General features: G+C 34.3%; 1 protein-coding gene across 10 annotated transcripts in view; it reads left to right on the top strand.

Moving 5' to 3' along the window:
* The first annotated feature begins 1919 nt into the window (after positions 1-1919).
* Positions 1920-19602, top strand: part of LOC107024970 — a 36169-nt gene continuing 18486 nt past the window's right edge. For 2 of the 10 annotated variants that reach the window (XM_027915166.1, XM_027915145.1), the window contains exons 1-14: positions 1920-2046; positions 3474-3790; positions 3918-4044; positions 5963-6065; positions 8253-8455; positions 8582-8708; positions 11615-11712; positions 12811-13036; positions 13535-13712; positions 13783-13832; positions 18273-18365; positions 18444-18532; positions 19002-19080; positions 19291-19373. In XM_027915166.1, the coding sequence (XP_027770967.1) occupies positions 13541-13712; positions 13783-13832; positions 18273-18365; positions 18444-18532; positions 19002-19080; positions 19291-19373 (566 nt within the window). In that variant the 5' untranslated portion in view covers positions 1920-2046; positions 3474-3790; positions 3918-4044; ... (4 more) ...; positions 12811-13036; positions 13535-13540. Of the gene's footprint in view, positions 2047-3473; positions 3791-3917; positions 4045-5957; positions 6066-8252; positions 8456-8581; positions 8709-11609; positions 11713-12810; positions 13037-13534; positions 13713-13782; positions 13833-14703; positions 14776-18272; positions 18366-18443; positions 18533-19001; positions 19081-19290; positions 19374-19602 lie in introns of those variants that run through there. The other 8 variants (XM_027915147.1, XM_027915151.1, XM_027915160.1 and 5 more) reach the window with 8 other exon arrangements.

Below are 19602 nucleotides of genomic sequence, written 5' to 3'. Positions count from 1 at the left end.
GTTAAAGTTGGGTTTGAAAAAATGGTAGAGCAAAGACTTAAGTTTAAAATTTGACAAACTATTTATATTTTATTTATGAATAATTTATAAATAATTATAAAATTTATATATCTAATTTATCGGTTTGGTTTAATTATTTTTCGCGGTTGTATTTTAGTAAAACTAAAACCAAATCAAATAATATCGGTTTTCAAAATTTAAAATCAAATCTAACCAATTATCGATTTCTTAATTGATTTGGTTCGAATTTCGGTTCGATTTTATTCTTTAATCATAACCATGAACAATCCTAACACATATATGTTACCATTTAAGGTGCTTTTTAATTTTTGTCCTTCGACATTTTAAACATTATACGAGCAGTCAAAAATATTTTTGACATAAAAACATCGAAAATTTTTGTGGGGCATAGATTTGTATTTTAGTATCATAATATTGCATAAGAATGTTGTGGTCATTCTTTTTTTTAGTATTAATGATGAATGATTTTATTAACATGAGGGATTCTCATTTTAGGACTATAATATTATATAACTATATCTATTTATCTCAAAATATATTTAACACAATAAAAACACCATTTTCTCTCTCAATGAAATGACACGTCACATTATCCATCTTTTTCTAAACAATAATTTTTTTAGCTTTTTATGTTACCCGTATCTTATACTGAATAAAAAATAATTATAAAAGCAAAAGTTTTCTAGCCTAGCTCTTTAGGGTTCCGAGCAAAATCCAACATAAATTCCTCTAACTCTAGGATAGTTTAGGGTTCCGAGCAAAATCCAACATAAATTCCTCTAACTCTAGGATAGTTTATGCATTTGTGTTATAATGCACATATCGTTTCACTTTTCAAAAGTCGAACCATTTAAATATCGAACAATATCTTTAGATATATATTATTTCAAGTTAGAATAAATGGTAGAGAACAAGTTCTTAAAAATTCTTCTAGTTCTTGGATAGTCCTCTAGTTCTTGTTTACTAATTAATTTATATTTATCGCGCTATTCAACGAGTATGTACAAAAACTTATTTCATGTATTGTGTGTAACAAATTTAATTCCAAGAGTCTTAAGAACTTGTTCTCTATCATTTATTTTTAATTTATAATTTATTTACATAAAATTAAATCACTGATTAAAATTTTTCGTGATAAATATATCAAAATTATTTATCTATTTAAATGATACTAAATTACTAATAGTAAAGTATACAAAGTTATTTCTCTTGTTCATAATTTGATAATTGATTAAGCCAATATAAATTACTATATTATATTAATTGAAGTTATTTTGTAAACATCTTAAAATAAAATTAACAAATTTTGATGTAGTTTTTCTTTATAGTAGTAATTTAAAAAGAAGAAAAATCCTTGGTGCAGGAAAAACTATCGTCGAATGAGCCTTATTAGATATAATTCAGATTAGTAGAACTTCAATATGAATAGCGAGTATTGGATGATTTTTTTTTTATTTTTTAATTCTTTATTATTATTATTATTATTATTATTATTATTATTATTATTACTATGGAAAAAGATAATGTGACGTGACATTCCATGCATTAAGAAAGAGAAACATGTTTTTATTATGTCAAATGTATTTTTCAGAAAAATAAAAATAATTAGATGATGCTATTATCCTAAAAAACAAAATTATATTACTATGCAATTTTCCAAATATAATATTCTTTATCACAAATATCAATTGTAAAATAATTTTAAATTAGAAAAAAGATGCTTATAAATAGATCTAAATTTTGAGATTGATCATATATATCGATCATAATAATGAAAGAGAAATATCTTTGCTTTTAACTTACTTTTGATTTGATACCTTATTATTAACTTATTTTATCTTAAATGATTTCAATATAAAAAATATATTATGAGTAATAAACTCATGTTTAGAAATTTATTCAGAAAAAGGAAGTAGAAAAAAAATAAAATATATATATACCCTCACTATTTTATTGGGTTTGTCTTCTCCAACTGCCACTGTATTCACCTCAGAAGTAGGTTAAGCATCATCTCTCTGTTTCCATGTAAAACCCTAAATCCTATTTTAATCCTTTGTACATATGCTGGTTTTATATTCTTCATTCTTCTTAGTTATTGTATTAATATTGTGCTTTGCCCTTTTTAATTTTATATTAGTTTTTCTTGTTTGTTCTTGAGTTACCTAAATCCTATTTTCCTCTTTGTACATATACTGGCTCTTATATTTTTCATTACCCTTAGTTATTGTATTAATATTGTGCTTTTCCCTTTTTTTAATTTATGTTAGCTGTTCTTGTTTCGTTCTTATTAATACACTTGCCTGTTCCCACTTTTTTAGGTTAATTCCTGTTAGAAGGGAAAAGCTAAACGTGGGAATTGGGTGGTTCTGAGATTTTGGATATCCGGAATATGATTAAGATATTAAGCAATGGAAAAAATAGGAGAAGTTATTTAAGAGCTATTTTATTTTGGTGGAAGCTGGAAAGGGTTGATTATATGGAGAAAACTTAAAAAGATCGAATTTTTTATGGGTTTTTTTTCTCTTTCTCGAGCAATTCGTGAACTATCCCATCTCCTTTGTCATTATCTGAATGAGCATGAGTTGTAGAATGTTTTAACATTCAAATTTTAAACTTGGTTTTGATTTAAATATTCTGTGATCTACACTATCTAATTATACCATGTTTAAATATTCTCATATCTACATTATTTAATTAGTTACCATAATTAATGAACTCCATTTCCAGTTCAATGACATCACTTTAAATGGGATAACTGTATATGACTAGTGGAATATTGTGAAATTTTTTTGGGATGGTTAAAATAGAGAATGTCAATAATTTGCTTATAAACAATATGTTATTATCATAGAGGATTGAAATAGCTAAACCTTGACAAGCTTAGGGTTGAGATGTAGTTCCTCGTTGATTGATAATAATATTGATTAACTAAAACAACACCAGGTGAGTCCTGGTTATCAAGAAGGCTATAAATGATCAAATCTCTCTCGTATCCATGCCCGAGCCAAGGAGATCCATCATAGCATCTATATCAATTTAGTTTTTTCAGATTGCCCCGAAAAGCTAATGAGTTTAAACATTTGTGTTTTAAATGTAGAAAATGTTAGCCTTCATCCATGAGATCGGGGTATCACTACCAGTAGGGGCCCGCTTCCATAATAGACTTTGAAACCTCGCCAAGTGCATCATTCTGCCTTCTAAGCGTCTAGAACTTTTTTCTTACCCGCAAGATAAATGCCGGAATTGTACTTCAAATGTTTTAGTTATCTTTGGAGCTTCTCTTCTTTCTAACTTGTGAGGGTGGATTTTCCAGTATTCTAGGCAATACCTACATCACCTGTAAAATAAATAAAATTGTTCAGTTAGTTGAGCTTGTGTTTTAACTTTCTAGTTCTTGGCAGTTCATCCTTCATCTAATGACCCAAGTATTTTTTGTTTCTATATTGAGCTAGGTGGCTTCAGGTCTTCATTGGTTCAGTTAATTATCTATTTTGGTAAGTGTTTCAAAGTGCCTCTGTGAGGTATACAGCATGTCCTCTTGTGTGTTGCCAATTCCTATCCGATGGGTAGGTTCATAAAAGAGCAGCCTACGCTGGACTTAGAGGGAAGAAGAAATCAACGGGACATTGTCTTCTGTTATTCTCAGAACCCGTGGCAGATTGTCATCAGACTTCTTTATGGAAGTTCAAGCAAGACATTGTGTGCTTATCATGAAAACTCCACTCTACTTCTCTAATGGGGCAGAGCACTATTCTCCTCCTTGGTTCAGGTGCGTGCATACATTCAAGTCTAATTTTCTCTCTCTACATGGTTAATAAGCTCCATATTATTTTTTTCACTTAAAAGTATTAATAAAAAATGCTCCCTAATATTTATAAGCCTTTGTATTTAAACAGTGTTGCTCCCATGATGAAATGGACAGATAACCATTACAGAACTTTGGCCTGTCTCATCTTAAGGAAGACGTGGCTCTACCCAGAAATGCTTGCTGACGAAACAACTGTCTACCAGTCTGGCAATTTGGTAAAGTTCTGCTGCATGGAATAAGACTCTAGTGCTTTTGTACCAACTATAAAATACCCTTTTGTTTCTTACTGATAACTAGAGCTAAGAAAAGAGAAGAGAATCATGTGAGTAATCCTTTGTTCTTATACTAGACAAAACAAAATGGGAAAGAAATCAACATTTACTGTGATATATAGTATATAAAGGCTTACAATTACCGAAGATTTAAACTCATATATGATAATTTAAATCAATTTTACCGGTTGATTTTTTCTCTGAATGTGCATAAATCAAAATATCCTATGATTTTATTTTTCCCATTTGTTTTAAGTCATGTGGTGACCAATGTTACTTTCTTTAATCTTCATCCTCTTGCTGCCAGCCCCAATTTTCATGATAATGTCTATGTGGTTATATGGGGAAAATGTGCTAAAAGTGCCTTAAAGGTTTCCAATTAAAAAAATAGGACAATTGGGCTCCTTTACTTTTTTTTTTACTTTTTTTATTTTTAATATTAAAAGGAGTAAACTAAGAACATCCTTCGTTGTTGTCTGGACAACTACTAAAATTGTCTGGACAACTACTAAAGTTGTTTGGACAACTATAGAAGTTTTCAGACAATTAAAGAAGTTGTCCCCACAACTACGAGACAGCTGTTGGACTAAAGTGTAACAGTTAAAAGTTTTGGACTATTGAGAAAATATATTTTAACCTAATTTACACTATGTCACTTCTACGTAATTTTTAAATCTTGAAGGACTCCTACCTAATTGACTAATTAGTTTGTCCTTTTAATAGACCTTCCCAGGTTATATGCCTACTTTCTACATGATCTAAACCGACCTTCTACAAAGAGAAGCTTACAGTTAACACTTCTATAGATGGCACCTGACAGCTGACACTTGTATTTGATTTTCTAAATTGATGAATCGTACTGTTTTTATATCAATTACTATAGGCTCTTTGGGTTGTCTTTCAAGGGTCGAGTTAACCAAATTTGTTGGTTATTTTCATTTCCCTAAACTAAGACCCTTGTCCCTGTTAGATGGTTTCCTAGAAAAGGAATATTTATTTCGTAGGTGTAAAATACTTAGCAAAGAAGGGAACCTAGATGATATATTATTGTAACATGGGTAGATCTGCAAAAAGAACTGCACCCAAGGGTGTGACCTAGTGGTCAAAGAAGTGGTTGAGAACCCTGAGCTATCTTGTTCAAAACACAGTGGAGACAAGAAAAACTAGGCGATCCTTCCCATCTGTCCTAGCCTTGGTGGACAGAGTTACTTGCTGCTGATGAGAGGTGGCAGATTTCTCATTGAATTAGTCGAGGTCCATGAAAGCTGGTACGGACACCTCGGTCATCAAAAGTTAAAAGAAGAAAAAAAATAAAATCTCATAGAGGAATTTTCTTGTACTGATATGTTATTGTGCTTGCGGCTTGGACCTTTAAGAGCAGTTTGTCACTCTCCGATGCTTGTTTGTTTGTATCGTGCAGTGAGATTTGACATTCATGGGATTTTTCTAATATACTGGGATAAATACTAGGCATATGTCCCTAAGCAATATCGTATAGTGCTTCAAATTGGGGAAAATAATTTGGAGATCTTAACTAATGCGACACAACTGGCAACTTCATATGGCTTTGATGAAACTAATTTTAAGTCCGTTCTGCTTTTCCCATCTTAAAATATGCGTTTCTAGCTTTTATTCAGACCCAAAACTGATACTTTTTTTTTTTGAAATTGATAAAATTTTTTTATCAGTTTTTGGGTTCTAAAAAACAGACTTTTTCTCTAGCCCCTGAGTAGCATGATATTGGTGTTTTGGTGTGTGCCTCATGCTTGATCCAAAGGTTCATATTTGTTTGCTTGATACATCAAATATATTATTTATCTATATACTTGCTCTGATATATTCACAACTTCTTCGAGGAAAGTTTGTAGCTGAGGCCATGTGCATCATTGCTGCAAATACAAATGTTCCCGTGAGTGTCAAATGCAGAATTGGACTTGATGAGCATGATTCATACTGTGAACTATGTAAGGATTTCAAACTTTCCCTTCCTCTCAGGAAATGAGCATCAAAAATCAATTCTTCAATGATCAATCTCTTGATTTTTACTTGTTCCTTTCTTTTGTCTTGTAAGTTACAACTCCATTTTTATGTCCCAGCCTGGCTTCAAGGAAATCATCAAAATTGAGCTCCTTTAGTTTCTTTATAATATATTTCCAAGCAGGACTTTGCTGACCTTGTAACTGCTTGGACTTTATAGTAGATCTTAGACAGCTGACAAGAACTTGTAACTATGAACTAGAAGAAAATTCATGACCACTTGACTCGTAGTATTAGCCATGTCCCAAAAAGCCCAAATATTTGTTGGAATCTGAAAATATTTAAAAACCAGATTTTCTAAATCTGATCAAATTTTTTGGTCAAATAAATCATGAAAATGTACTCACAATGACCATATGTATTTTTCTGGAAGTTTCTCTTCTCCTAATAAAACTTTTATCTTTATTGAATTTTTGACCTTTTTTTACTTCGATACGAACAATCATGGATTCGATCAATATTTTGAAAACTTTAATGGGCCAAATGTGATTTTTTCCTCACCTTATAAACAAACCACTGAAACCCCAAACACCCACAGACATCACAATCACAAGTAACGCCCCCAACACTTCCTCTCTTTTTCTCTCTCTCTTTTCCCCCAAAGGGTTTTCCCAATTTGAACTCTTCAAAAATTCCTCATACAACAAGATCTTTATCTTGGGTATGGCCTTTCACACAGCGTGCCCATTTACCTGGTACTACGTTCTTCTATTTTTGTATTATTTGTGTATAGTTTTGTTTATTTTCTCTCCTTTTTTGTATTATTAGTGTTCTAGACCAAGGATGCCAAATGGGTTTCTTTGTCTTATGGTTTCTAGTTGTTTACTGATGTTATTTTTATACCATCCAGCGTTTTTGGGTGTGGGATTTGGCTATTTTTTGGTATAGCTGGAGGATCTGCTATCTTTCTCTTTATGGATGGACGCGACATTGCTTTCTCCATTTTGTGATCTGTTAGAAGGGAAGAGCTAAACGTGGGAATTGGGTGGTTCTGAGATTTTGGATATCCGGAATATGATTAAGATAGTAAGCAATGGAAAAAATAGGAGAAGTTATTTAAGAGCTATTTTATTTTGGTGGAAGCTGGAAAGGGTAGATTATATGGAGAAAACTTAAAAAGATCAAATTTTTATGGGTTCTTTTTCTCTTTCTCGAGCAATTCGTGAACTATCCCATCTCCTTTGTCATTATCTGAATGAGCATGAGTTGTAGAACGCTTAACATTCAAATTTCAAACTTGGTTTTGATTTAAATATTCTGTGATCTACACTATCTAATTATACCATGTTTAAATACTCTCATATCTACATTATTTAATTAGTTACCATAATTAATGAACTCCATTTCCAGTTCAATGACGTCACTTTAAATGGGATAACTGTATATGACTGGTGGAATATTGTGAAAATTTTTGGGATGGTTAAAATAGAGAATGTCAATAATTTGCTTATAAACAATATTTTATTATCATAGAGGATTGAAATAGCTAACCTTGACAAGCTTAGGGTTGAGATGTAGTTCCTCGTTGATTGATAATAATATTGATTAACTAAAACAACACCAGGTGAGTCCTGGTTATCAAGAAGGCTGTAAATGATCAAATCTCTCTCGTATCCATGCCCGAGCCAAGGAGATCCATCATAGCATCTATATCAATTTAGTTTTTTCAGATTGCCCCGAAAAGCTAATGAGTTAAAACATTTGTATTTTAAATGTTGAAGTGCATCATTCTGCCTTCTAAGCGTCTAGAGCTTTTTTCTTACCCGCAAGATAAATGCTGGAATCGTACTTCAAATGTTTTAGTTGTCTTTGGAGCTTCTCTTTCTAACTTGTGAGGGTGGATTTTCCAGTCTTCTAGGCAATACCTACAGCACCTGTAAAATATATAAAATTATTCAGTTAGTTGAGCCTGTGTTTTAACTTTCTAGTTCCTAGCAGTTCATCCTTCATCTAATGACCCAAGTATTTTTTTTTTTGTTTCTATTGTGAGCTAGGTGGCTTCAGGTCTTTATTGGTTCAGTTAATTGTCTATTTTGGTAAATGTTTCAAAGTGCCTCTGTGGCTAGTATATAGTATGTCCTCTTGTGTGATGCCAATTCCTATCCAATGGGTAGGTTCATAAAAGAGCAGCCTACGCTGGACTTTGAGGGAGGCAGAAATCAATGGAACATTGTCTTCTATTATTCTCAGAACCCTTGGCAGATTGTCATCAGACTTCTTTTTTATGGAAGTTCAAGCAAGACATTCTGTGCTTATCATCAAAACTCCACTCTACTTCTCTAATTTTGGCAGAGCACTATTCTCCTCCTTGGTTCAGGTGCGTGCATACATTCAAGTCTAATTTTCTCTCTTTACATGGTTAATAAGCTCCATATTATTTTTTTACTTGAAAGTATTAATAATAAATGCTCCCTAATATTTATAAGCCTCTGTATTTAAACAGTGATGCTCCCATGATGAAATGGAGTGATAACCATTATAGAACTTTGGCCCGTCTCATCTGAAAGAAGACGTGGCTATACCCAGAAATGTTTGCTGACGAAACAACTGTCTACCAGTCTGGCAATTTGGTAAAGTTCTGCTGCATGGAATAAGAATCTAGTGCTTTTGTACCCAACTATAAAATACCCTTTTGTTTCTTACTGATAACTAGAGCTAAGAAAAAAGAAGAGAATCATGCGAGTCAATCCTTTGTTCTTATACTAGACAAAACGAAATGAGAAAGAAATCAACATTTACTGGGCTATATAGTATATAAACGCTTACAATTACCGAAGATTTTAACTCATATATGATAATTTAGTCAATTGTACCGGTTGATTTTTTCACTGAATGTGCTTAAATCAAACTTGATCCTCTTGCTGCCAGCCCCAATTTTCATGATAAAAGGAAAATATTTTAAAAAATGTCTATGTGGTTATATGGAAAAAATGTGCTAAAAGCGCCTTAAAGGTTTCCAATTAATAAAATAGGATAAGTGGGCTCCTTTTCTTTTTTTTTTGAACTTCTTTTTTATTTTTATTATTAATAGAAGGAGTAAACCAAGAACATCCTTCGTTGTTGTTGTCTGGACAACTACGGAAGTTGTCGGACAAACTAAAGAAGTTGTCCCCACAACTACGACAGTTGTTGGACTAAAGTGTAAAAATTAAAAGTTTGGGACTATTGAAAAGATATATTTTAACCTAATTTATACTATTTGTCACTTCTACCTATTTTTTAAAACCTGAAGGACTCCTACCTAATTGACTAATTAGTTTGTCCCTTTTAGTAGACCTTCTTGGTTATATGCCTACTTATGACATGATATAAACCAACCTTCTACAAAGAGAAGCTTACATCTAACACTTCTATTGATGGCACCTGACACTTGTATTTGATTTTCTAAATTTATGAATCGTACAGTTTTCATATCAATTACTATTTTGGGTTGTCTTTGAAGGGTCGAGTTAACCAAATTTGTTGGTTATTGTTAAAGAATGACAAAAGTCCCACATCGGTGGTTAATGAGATGAGTTGACTCCTTATAAGGCTTGGACAATCCTTCTCCCTTGGAGCTAGCTTTTGGGGTGTGAGTTAGGCCTAAGACCTAATTTCACATGGTATTAGAGCAGGACCCGTCTCACTCGATGTTGAGGCCCCCAAAATCAAAATCGCCTACGCACCAGATGCTAAGCACTGGCGTGAGGTGGGATGTTAAAGAATGACAAAAGTTTCACATCGGTGGTTAATGAGATGGGTGGTCTTCTTATAAGACTTAGACAATTCTCTTCCCTTTGAGCTAGCTTTTGGGGTGTGAGTTAGGCGTAAGACCTAATTTCACATGGTACCAGAGCAGGACCTGTCTCACCCGATGTTGGGACCCCCAAAACTAAAATTGCGCACGCACCAGATGCTAAGCACTGGGCGTGAGTTGGGGTGTTAAAGAATGACAAAAGTCCTACATCGGTAGTTAATGTGATAGGTGGACTCCTTATAAGGCTTGGACAATCCTCCTCTCTTTAAGCTAACTTTTGAGGTGTGAGTTAGGCCTAAGATCTAATTTCACATGGTATTAGAGTAGGGCACGTCTCACCCGATATTGGGACCCCCGAAATTAAAATTGTCCACGCACTAGATGCTGAGCACTAGCGTGAGGTGGGGTGTTAAAGGATGACAAAAGTCCCACATCAGTGGTTAATGAAATGGATGAACTTCTTATAAGGCTTGGACAATCCTCCTCCCTTTGAGCTAGCTTTGCGGTGTGAGTTAGGCCTAAGATCTAATTTCACATGTTATCATAGCAGGGCCTGTCTCACCCGATCTTAGGACCCCCAATATCAAAAATTGTCCACGCACCAGATGTTAAGCACTGGCGTGAGGTGGGGTATTAAAGAATGACAAAAGTCCCACATCGGTGGTTAATGAGATGGGTGGACTCCTTATAAGGCTTAGACAATCATCCTCCCTTTGAGCTAACTTTTGGGGTGTGAGTTAGGCCTAAGATCTAATTTCACATCGCTTTGAGCTAGCTTTTGGGGTGTGAGTTAGGCCTAAGACGTAATTTCACAGTTATTTTCGTTTCCCTAAACTAAGACCCTTGTCCCTGTTAGATGATTTCCTAGCAAAGGAATATTTATTTCGTTGGTATAAAATACTTAGCAAAGAAGGGAACCTATATGATATATTATTGTAACATGGTTAAATCTGCAAAAAGAACTGCACCCAGGGTGTGACCTAGTGGTCAAAGAAGTGGTTGAGAACCCTGAGCTATCTTGTTCAAAACACAGTGGAGACAAGAAAAACTAGGTGATCCTTCCCATCTGTCCTAACCTTGGTGGACAGAGTTGCCTGTTGCTGGTGATAGGTGGCAAATTTCTCATTGAATTAGTCAAGGTCCGCGATGGCTGGTTCGGACACCAAGGTCATCAAAAGTTAAAAGAAGAAAAAAATAAAATCTCATAGAGGAACTTTCTTGTACTGATATGTTATTGCGCTTGCGGCTTGGACCTTTAAGAGCAGTTTGTCACTGTCTAATGCTTGTCTGTTTGTATTTTGCAGTGAGATCTGACATTCATGTCATTTTTCTAATATACTGGGATAAATACTAGGCATATGTCCCTAAACAATATCCTATAGTGCTTCAAATTGGGGAAAATAATTTGGAGATCTTAACGAAAGTAACACAACTGGCAACTTCATATGGCTTGAAACTAATTTTAAGTCCATTGTGCTTTTCCTATCTAAAAATATGCGTTTCTTGCTTTTATTTAGACCCAAAACTGGTACCTTTTTTTTTTGAAATCGATAAAAAGAAGTATCAGTTTTGGGTCTGAAAAACTGATACTTTTTCTCTAGCCCCTGAGTAGCGTGATATGGGTGTTTTGGTGTGTGCCTCATGCTTGATCCAAAGGTTCAGATTTGTTTGCTTGATACATCAAATATATTATTTATCTATATACTTGCTCTGATATATTTACAACTTCTACAAGGAAAGTTTGTTGTGGAGGCCATGTGCGTAATTGCTGCAAATACAAATGTTCCCGTGAGTATGCAGAATTGGACTTGATGAGCATGATTCATACTGTGAACTATGTAAGATATTCAAATTTTCCCTTCCTCACAGGAAATGAGCATCAAAAATCAATTCTTCAATGATCAATCTCTTGATTTTTACTTGTTCCTTTCTTTTGTCTTGTAAGTTACAACTCCATTTTATTGTCCCAGCCTTGCTTCAAGGAAATCATCAAAATTGAGCTCCTATATTTCCAAGGAGGACTGTGCTGACCTTGTAACTGCTTGGACTTTATAGTAGATCTTAGACAGCTGACAAGAACTTGTAACTATGAACTAGAAGCAAATTCATGACCACTTGACTCGTAGTATTAGCCATGTCACAAAAAGCCCAAAAATTGGTGGGAACTTGAAAATATTTAAAAGCCAGATTTTCTAAATCTGATCAAATTTATGGTCAAATAAATCATGAAAATGTACTCACAATGACCATATGTATTTTTCTGGAAGTTTCTCTTCTCCTAATAAAACTTTTTCCTTTTTTGAATTTTTGACCTTTTTTCACTTTGATACAAACAATCATGGATTGTATAAGAACTTTGAAAACTTCAATGGGCCAAATGTGAATTTTGCCTCACCTTATAAACAAACGTGTGTAACCCCAAACACCCACAAACATTACAATCACAAGTAACGCCCCCTCCACTTCCTCTCTTTCTCTCTCTCTCTCTCTTTTCCCTTCAAAGGGGTTTTTCCCAATTTGAACTCTTCAGAAATTCTTCATACACCAAGATCTTTATCTTGGGTATGGCCTTTCACACAGCGTGCCCAGTTACCTGGTACTACATTCTTTTATTTTTGTATTATTTGTTTATAATTTTGTTTATTTTCTCTTCTTTTTTTTTCTTTTTATTATCACTCTTCTATCTACTCTCTCTTATCTAAACCAAAGATGCCAAATGGGTTTCTTCGTCTGATGGTTCAAAGTTGTTTACTGGTGTTATTTTTATAAACCATCCAGCGTTTTTGGGTGTGGGATTTGGCTATTTTTTGGTACAGCTGGAGGATCTGCTATCTCCCTTTTTATGGATGGACGGGACATTGTTTCCTCCCTTTTGTGTTTTGTTGTTTTGTTTGGAATTTCTGACCCAGTTGAGTGTTTTTGCCTTTATTGTGCAGTCGAAAGATCTGCTTCTGCCCAGATGGGTTCCCAAAGGATGAAAATGGATTCTTTGGATATGTGACTGGGCTTGAGGAGTTCCTCAAGGATCCATGGGATGGTGAGGAGGCAGCTTCTACTGCTTCAGCTCAGACTAAGCGTGTTGCTTTGCAGAAGAAAGCTGCTGCTGCTGCATCTAATGTGGGTGAGGATTTCGCTGGAGGGTTTCAGTCTGGAGATGTGGAGGTTAGGAACTGCTGTTTTAATTTGTTACACGAAAGTATCCGATCTTTTTTTTTTGAAATAGGTAACTTTGTATTCACACAAAAGAGCTCATCAAGGAATTGATGAGGAGGTATTTACAAAACCCCAGGGGGTGCCATCATTCTCAAATCCAAAAAAATTCAAAAATTTACAGTTGGTCTATGAACTCCATTAAACTATCTACTTCCCCCACTAAATCTTGCTTACACCAAAAAGACAAAAGGCTAAGACATCTCATGTTGATCATCTGGGAACTGCTAGTCCTCCCCTCAAAGCACCTTCCGTTCCTTTCTTCCCATAGTGTCCACCAAATGCAAGCAAGTACATTTTCTCCACCAATCTTCCTTTGATCCTCTCTTCCCAATTCCTTGCCATTGTGTTAATACCTCAAAAGTGGTTTTGGGCATTGTCCAATCAACCTCGAGCATAAAAATAAAAAGTATCCGATCTTTTTATTTACAAATAATTATCTCCCCTCAGGGCTCCATGAAAGATGTTGGTGGAGAAGAACAAGGTCTATCAAATGTCAAAGTGCTGTGTAGGCTATGCTTTTCCAGTGAAACTGAAGGAGGTGAAAGAGCAAGGAAGATGATGTCATGCAATTGTTGTGGGAAGAAGTATCACCTAAGCTGCCTGAAAACATGGGGTCAACATAGAGGTACTCTTATAGGCCACAAGATTTGTCAGTTTTTAGTGTTCTGCTTTTGCTTATATGCCCCTTCCTACAGATCTCTTCCATTGGAGTTCATGGACATGTCCCTCTTGCCGGGTTTCTGAGGTAAAACTTTTGATTCTTTTCAATAAAATAATGAAACATTTATGGTTTTGCTTTCTAATGACTTCCCATTATGTGGCAATTGTACCGTGAGTTGTTTTTTTTCTTTAATGTCAATAAGAAGGTCAAAGCTAATTCGACAAAACATTGACTTTTATTACCTTACAAAATGGAAAATTAAATTTATATGAGATATCAACCTAAGGTTTTCATATTTTCAAATTTTCCTTCTCAAAAAAAAATATTTTCGTATTTTAGGTTCTAACCTGTTGCCTAACTCTATGAGGTCATCCATGTCAGTTTTGACACACAAATCTTGGTAAGGTACACTGATAAAAAAAGAGGATCCTGACTAAGGTCGCTGTCTTAACTATAGAAATAGGTTTTTTCAACTTCTTTGTGTCTGTATGGACAGTCAATTCAGAAACAAAGATATTGCTTTTAAGTCAATGCTTTTAAATGGATCTCTCCGTATGTGTATGGTGTACGATAGTCAAAGGAGATGGCAAAATAGGTAGAATTTGACCTATGGCCCCACTTATACGCAAACCCATTAGTCACTAATCATACACTTGCCATATTAACTACCTTTTGTCCTGTAAGAAACAGGGAAGACTACTTTCTACTAGATCAAGTGGACCCAACTCTAATATGCACCATGTCAAAACCAAATAAGCTGCAAGCAATAATAGCTTATCATGATAAACTCATGTTGAAACCCGATCCCTGGTTGTAAGATGTTTTTCAATGACAGTTGGTGTTTTCTTGACTTGGTAACAAAGTTATGCTGGAAGCCGTACCCATGTTGAAACCCCAATCCCTTGTTGTAAGATGTTTCTAAATGACAGTTGGTGTTTTCTTGGTTTGGTAACAGAGTTATGGTGGAAGGCGTCGAAGTGCTCACAAGCTGGTCAAGGCAACACAGTTTTGAAAAGAAGTTATTAATGTGAAATAAGTCACTATAGTTCCATCACTTTTATGTTTTTTCTTTTCATGTCGTAAATTTTGTCTTGAAAAGAAGTTATTAATGTGAAATAAGTCACTATAGTTCCATCACTTTTATGTTTTTCTTTTTATGGCGTAAATTTTGTCTTGTTCTTAAAAAAAATAATTTGTCATGTCAAGTTTGCAAGGTGTTACTGAATCTGATAATGTTTTCTCTTCTTGGTTTTTGTTTCCTTCTCTGTTTCTCCAGATTGCTTTTTCAGTCTTTTGTGCTTTTGTCGTTGTGTTCTTTGGTGACTTCAATTTTTTTTTTGTTTGAGAAAGACTTCGATTTTAGTTTTTGTTTCACATTAAACATTCAGATTGTTTGGAATGAGGTAGTTTAATCTATCTAACCAATGGTTAACCAAAGTAAATGACAAAAGGTTATAACCAACTAGCGTTAACCTTTATCCCTTCCTTTGTTACTCCCTCCGTGGCACCACGAGACTTGCATCTAGGTTTACTATGGAGGTTTCTTGGGGGCATAGCCTTGTAGGTTGGAGTATTGCTAGGATTCGAGCAGTACTTTGAAAGTGCAAAAAAAAACAATAAGGTCTTTAAAGTTTTAATCAAAAGCAATAAGCAGTGTATGATTCATCAAACATATGAAATTTCTTAAATATATGAAATGGTACTTATATGATCAAGTAGCGATTAGCATTATTATTTTCAGTACCTATTATACAACAATGACAATATGTAGATTCTTACCTAAAATGAAATAGAATGAAAATAAACTTCAACGAGGTCACAAAATAATGATGGTCAATAGCAACATTGGTTTTAGATTCTCAATCAATTGATTGTAAAAGTAATTAGTTTACAGCATTTAATTTCATATTAAATAGCTTTTGTAACTATACATAGAGTTGAAAGAGAAGCAAAAAGAACCTGAAAATCAGCAGTAGTTTAAGATGGGGACTTACATAGAAAGAAAGTGATATCTTTTAAGAAGAAAAGAAAAAGAAATTTTAAGGAAATACAGAATCTTAGCCTTACTACATAGAAAAGTCAATCCGATTGATTATTTCGATGTTTGGAAGTGGGGTTTGGAAATAATGGAATGTTCTCTGTGAGGTCCTTTTATAAGAAACTATTGGTTAGGGAGGATATGACTTTTCCATGTTATGGAATATGGATCTCAAGGGGGCCGAGGAAGGGGTGTTTTGTCTTCGTTAGTTAGTGTTACATATGTAAGGAGGCAGGTGAAGATGTGGATCATCTTCTCTTACATTGCGGGCTAACCATGAGGCTATGGTGGGATAAATGTTGGATGGTTAGGCACTCGGTGAGCATGGCCAAAGATGGTGAAAATTTGATGTTTAGTTGGAAGAGAGGAGAAGGAAAAGAAGACGAAGGCCTTAGAACATGGTTCCACTTGTTTTAATGTGGGTACTCTCAGGAGACAGAGAAATGAGATATCTTTTGATGGTGTAGAGTCGAGTTACTCTCCATCAAGGAGTAGTTTGAGTTCCCTTATTTTCTTTTGGTGTGAACAAAAAGTCCCTTGTTTTATACTTTTTCCGTTCCATTTTATATGATTTAGTTTGACTCGACCCGGAGTTCAATAAAGAAAGGAAGAATTTTAAAATTTGAGGTCTAAAATAAGTGATAGACATGTCATTCTTTTTGGGACTGATTTAAAGGGGAAGTAAATCATATTAACTAGATCTTTTATATTTTGATATATTCCTTGTATATGGTAAACTTGGCCATGTTTATGAATGAAAGTATGTCTACAAGATTAAAAAGTACATAAAAAGCAATTATAAAAGTAGAAGCGTTAAAACTTGAAATAAAAAGACAAACATGTCAATCAACACTTAATTTTAGAGAGTAATCCTAGTACCCATATATCCAAAAAAAATAAACCTACTCTTTTTGCTCCCTTATCCCTATCTTTTCAATATTTTGAAGTTTTCATAAATTTTTGTGCTTCGTTGAAAAAAAGTTCTCTCATCTTGCCTATACCAAGTTTTTCCAAAGCGTGTACATCATAGGTGCAACAATAACCCCAAACTTGGCATCACTAGTTTGCATCGAAACTGGATTTGGGGATGTGAAGGATTTTCGACATATTGAATGAAGAAGTGATAGAAGTTGTCAAAGGATGGTGCTCATGGAATGGTTAATTTTACTGTCCGAGTGACTGCAAGAACTCGATTGAAGGTGTTGCATAGGGTTGGGCATAAATATAGAAAACCGGAAAACCGAACCGAACCGAACTGAAAAATTTCAAATCTTCGGCGTTGGTTTCTTTTTTCGAAACTTCGTACTTCAGTTCGGAGTTTGGTGTAAGGGTCCCGAAACTATGGTGCACCGAAGAACCGAAGTTTTATTAAATAAATTTTAAAATATTTATTATATTACTTAATTTTTAACTTCACTTGGCTCATTTCAGTTTTTATATTTAGAGCCTAAACTTAAATAGCAAAAATTGAAATAAACTAAACAAAACTCAATTTAATTCAAGTTTCAAGTTTGAGCCGCAACTTGATGTTTCTAATTTCTACTTTATGATTTTATCATTTTATGTTGTTACTTTGAAGTGTGAACAACAAATTGATGTTCTTACCTTTTATTGTTAGACCGGTAGTTGTTACTTTGAAGTTTGAAGTGAACAACAATTGTTACTTTATCATATTCTCTCTTTATTTTTATTCACACAGAAAATATGATTGAAATACACTGAAATATACCGAACTGAAGTAGAAATAACCGAACCGATCTTGTTTGGTTTCAAATATGGTGCACTCTATTCTAAAATCGAATACCGAAGAACTCGAAATTTGATTTAACCGAATGCCCACCCCTAGTGTTGCATGGGCAGAAATGAGTTTATTGGTTGGGTATAGTGGTATTTTATCAGGATGTGGGAAATTTTTGTGATGGTTTGGAGGGAAGGGGTGGTAGAGAGTGGAAGATGCCAATACAATATATAAGGACTAGATGTGCTCTCACAAAGACTGGAGTTTATGTGCTGATGAGATATACACAAGTGAATGGAGTATAACCTATTTTCTTTCTTTTCTATTTGAGTGGCTCATGGTCAGGGATGTTACTGATAATGGCTTTTTATATGCTCCTGTTAAATTGCTAATCTATTTGAGGCAGCATCACATGAAACACAGTTTCTACTCAAATATTGATTATCAAACATATTAACTCGTATAGATCTCTTTAAGTATGAAATATCTTTTAAGAAAAACTATTGGAGTGTCCCTATAGAGTAGTCATAAATAAAACTATTGGCCGCTTTTTGTTTGTTCTAATTTTTTGCCTAAAGCAACTTTTCTGTTTGATAATTGGACATCCGTGTATCATACTCTAGTGAATTGCATTTTTAGCTAATTGATGTCTATGTTATTGTTCAAGTGTTATTGTTCAACTCATGTTCTTATGCATACTATATTGTTCATATATGCTTACTGTTTGTATGCTCCCTTTTTGGTGTAGGGCTGTCAAACAACTGGAGATCCAAACAAGTTCATGTTTTGCAAAAGGTGTGATGCAGCTTATCACTATTACTGTATGCAGCCTCCACTCAAGGTGGATTATCGTGTCTTACTCTTCCCGTTCTGTATAATAATAAAATTAGATTGTACTTATTGTTTTTGGGATGTGCAGAAAGTTAGCAGTGGGCCTTATTTGTGCCCCAAACACACAAAGTGCCACAGCTGCTGTTCTAATGTTCCAGGAAATGGACTGAGGGCGAGGTATGTAGTATGGGGCCATGAGCAGCTAGTGGACATTCTCTTGGATTTCTTCATAAAAAAAACGTTCTCTTGGATTCAAATTTTGCTGTAAATATTAATTGAAGAGTCCAATTAACTCCATTTTAGTTGAACTGCTTATTCATGTACTTCTCTATGTCCTTTTCTCTGCATCTTCACAGAGGAACATCATGTAGGAGTTCTATCTACGTTATATATTGTGATAAGGGCTATGAAAGCAATTTAAATGAGTTCTCTAGTTTTGGGCTTTCCCGTAGCACAGTTAATTTTCTGCACTAATATCTTAGTGAGATTTTAAAATACAAATTATTGCAATAGTGGCATCCGATAATGTTGTGTGCTGCATGTGATATATGAAAATCATTTTAAGGCATTGCTTATCCTATGAAAATCATTAAAGGCCTTGCATATCCTATTGCCTCTGAACTGTTGATATCTTGGTCTATGGCAGGTGGTATTTGGGATACACTTGTTGTGATGCTTGTGGAAGATTATTTGTGAAGGGAAACTACTGTCAAGTTTGTTTGAAGGTTAGATATTTTGGCCGTTATTATTATTGAGCTTCTCTTTGTTTAATCTCACAATGCAGTTCTTTGTGGTATGGTGTTTTATCAATGTGAAGTTTCTAATTTGTCGGCTATAATTTACTGGATGGTTTTCATTGCCTTTCCAAAGAAACCAATTGTTTTTCTTCCCATAGGTCTATGGGAATGTAATTAATTTTTTTTTATATACTATAGGTTTATAGAGATTCTGATACAACACCTATGGTTTGCTGTGACATTTGCGACCGCTGGGTGCATAGCCAATGTGATGGCATCAGGTTTACCTTAATTATTGCTTTTAAGATTATTAATTTATTGGTTATACTTTGGCGCCTATCTTATGAAGTGCAATTTAATCTGTTAACACGGGGCTAATGTGGATGTGCATTAGGTTAGACTTTTCTGTTCTGTAATTAAATATCCGAAATTTATTATTGACAGCTTCCTATACCTTTTGTGGTGCTCTTGCAGCAGATATTGCTTTGTTAAAATGTGGGAAGTGTGACC

The sequence above is a fragment of the Solanum pennellii genome, chromosome 1 (assembly GCF_001406875.1).
Source record: "Solanum pennellii chromosome 1, SPENNV200".
In the NCBI taxonomy this organism is placed as follows: domain Eukaryota; kingdom Viridiplantae; phylum Streptophyta; class Magnoliopsida; order Solanales; family Solanaceae; genus Solanum; species Solanum pennellii.
This window is presented reverse-complemented; position numbering and strand designations above follow the sequence as displayed.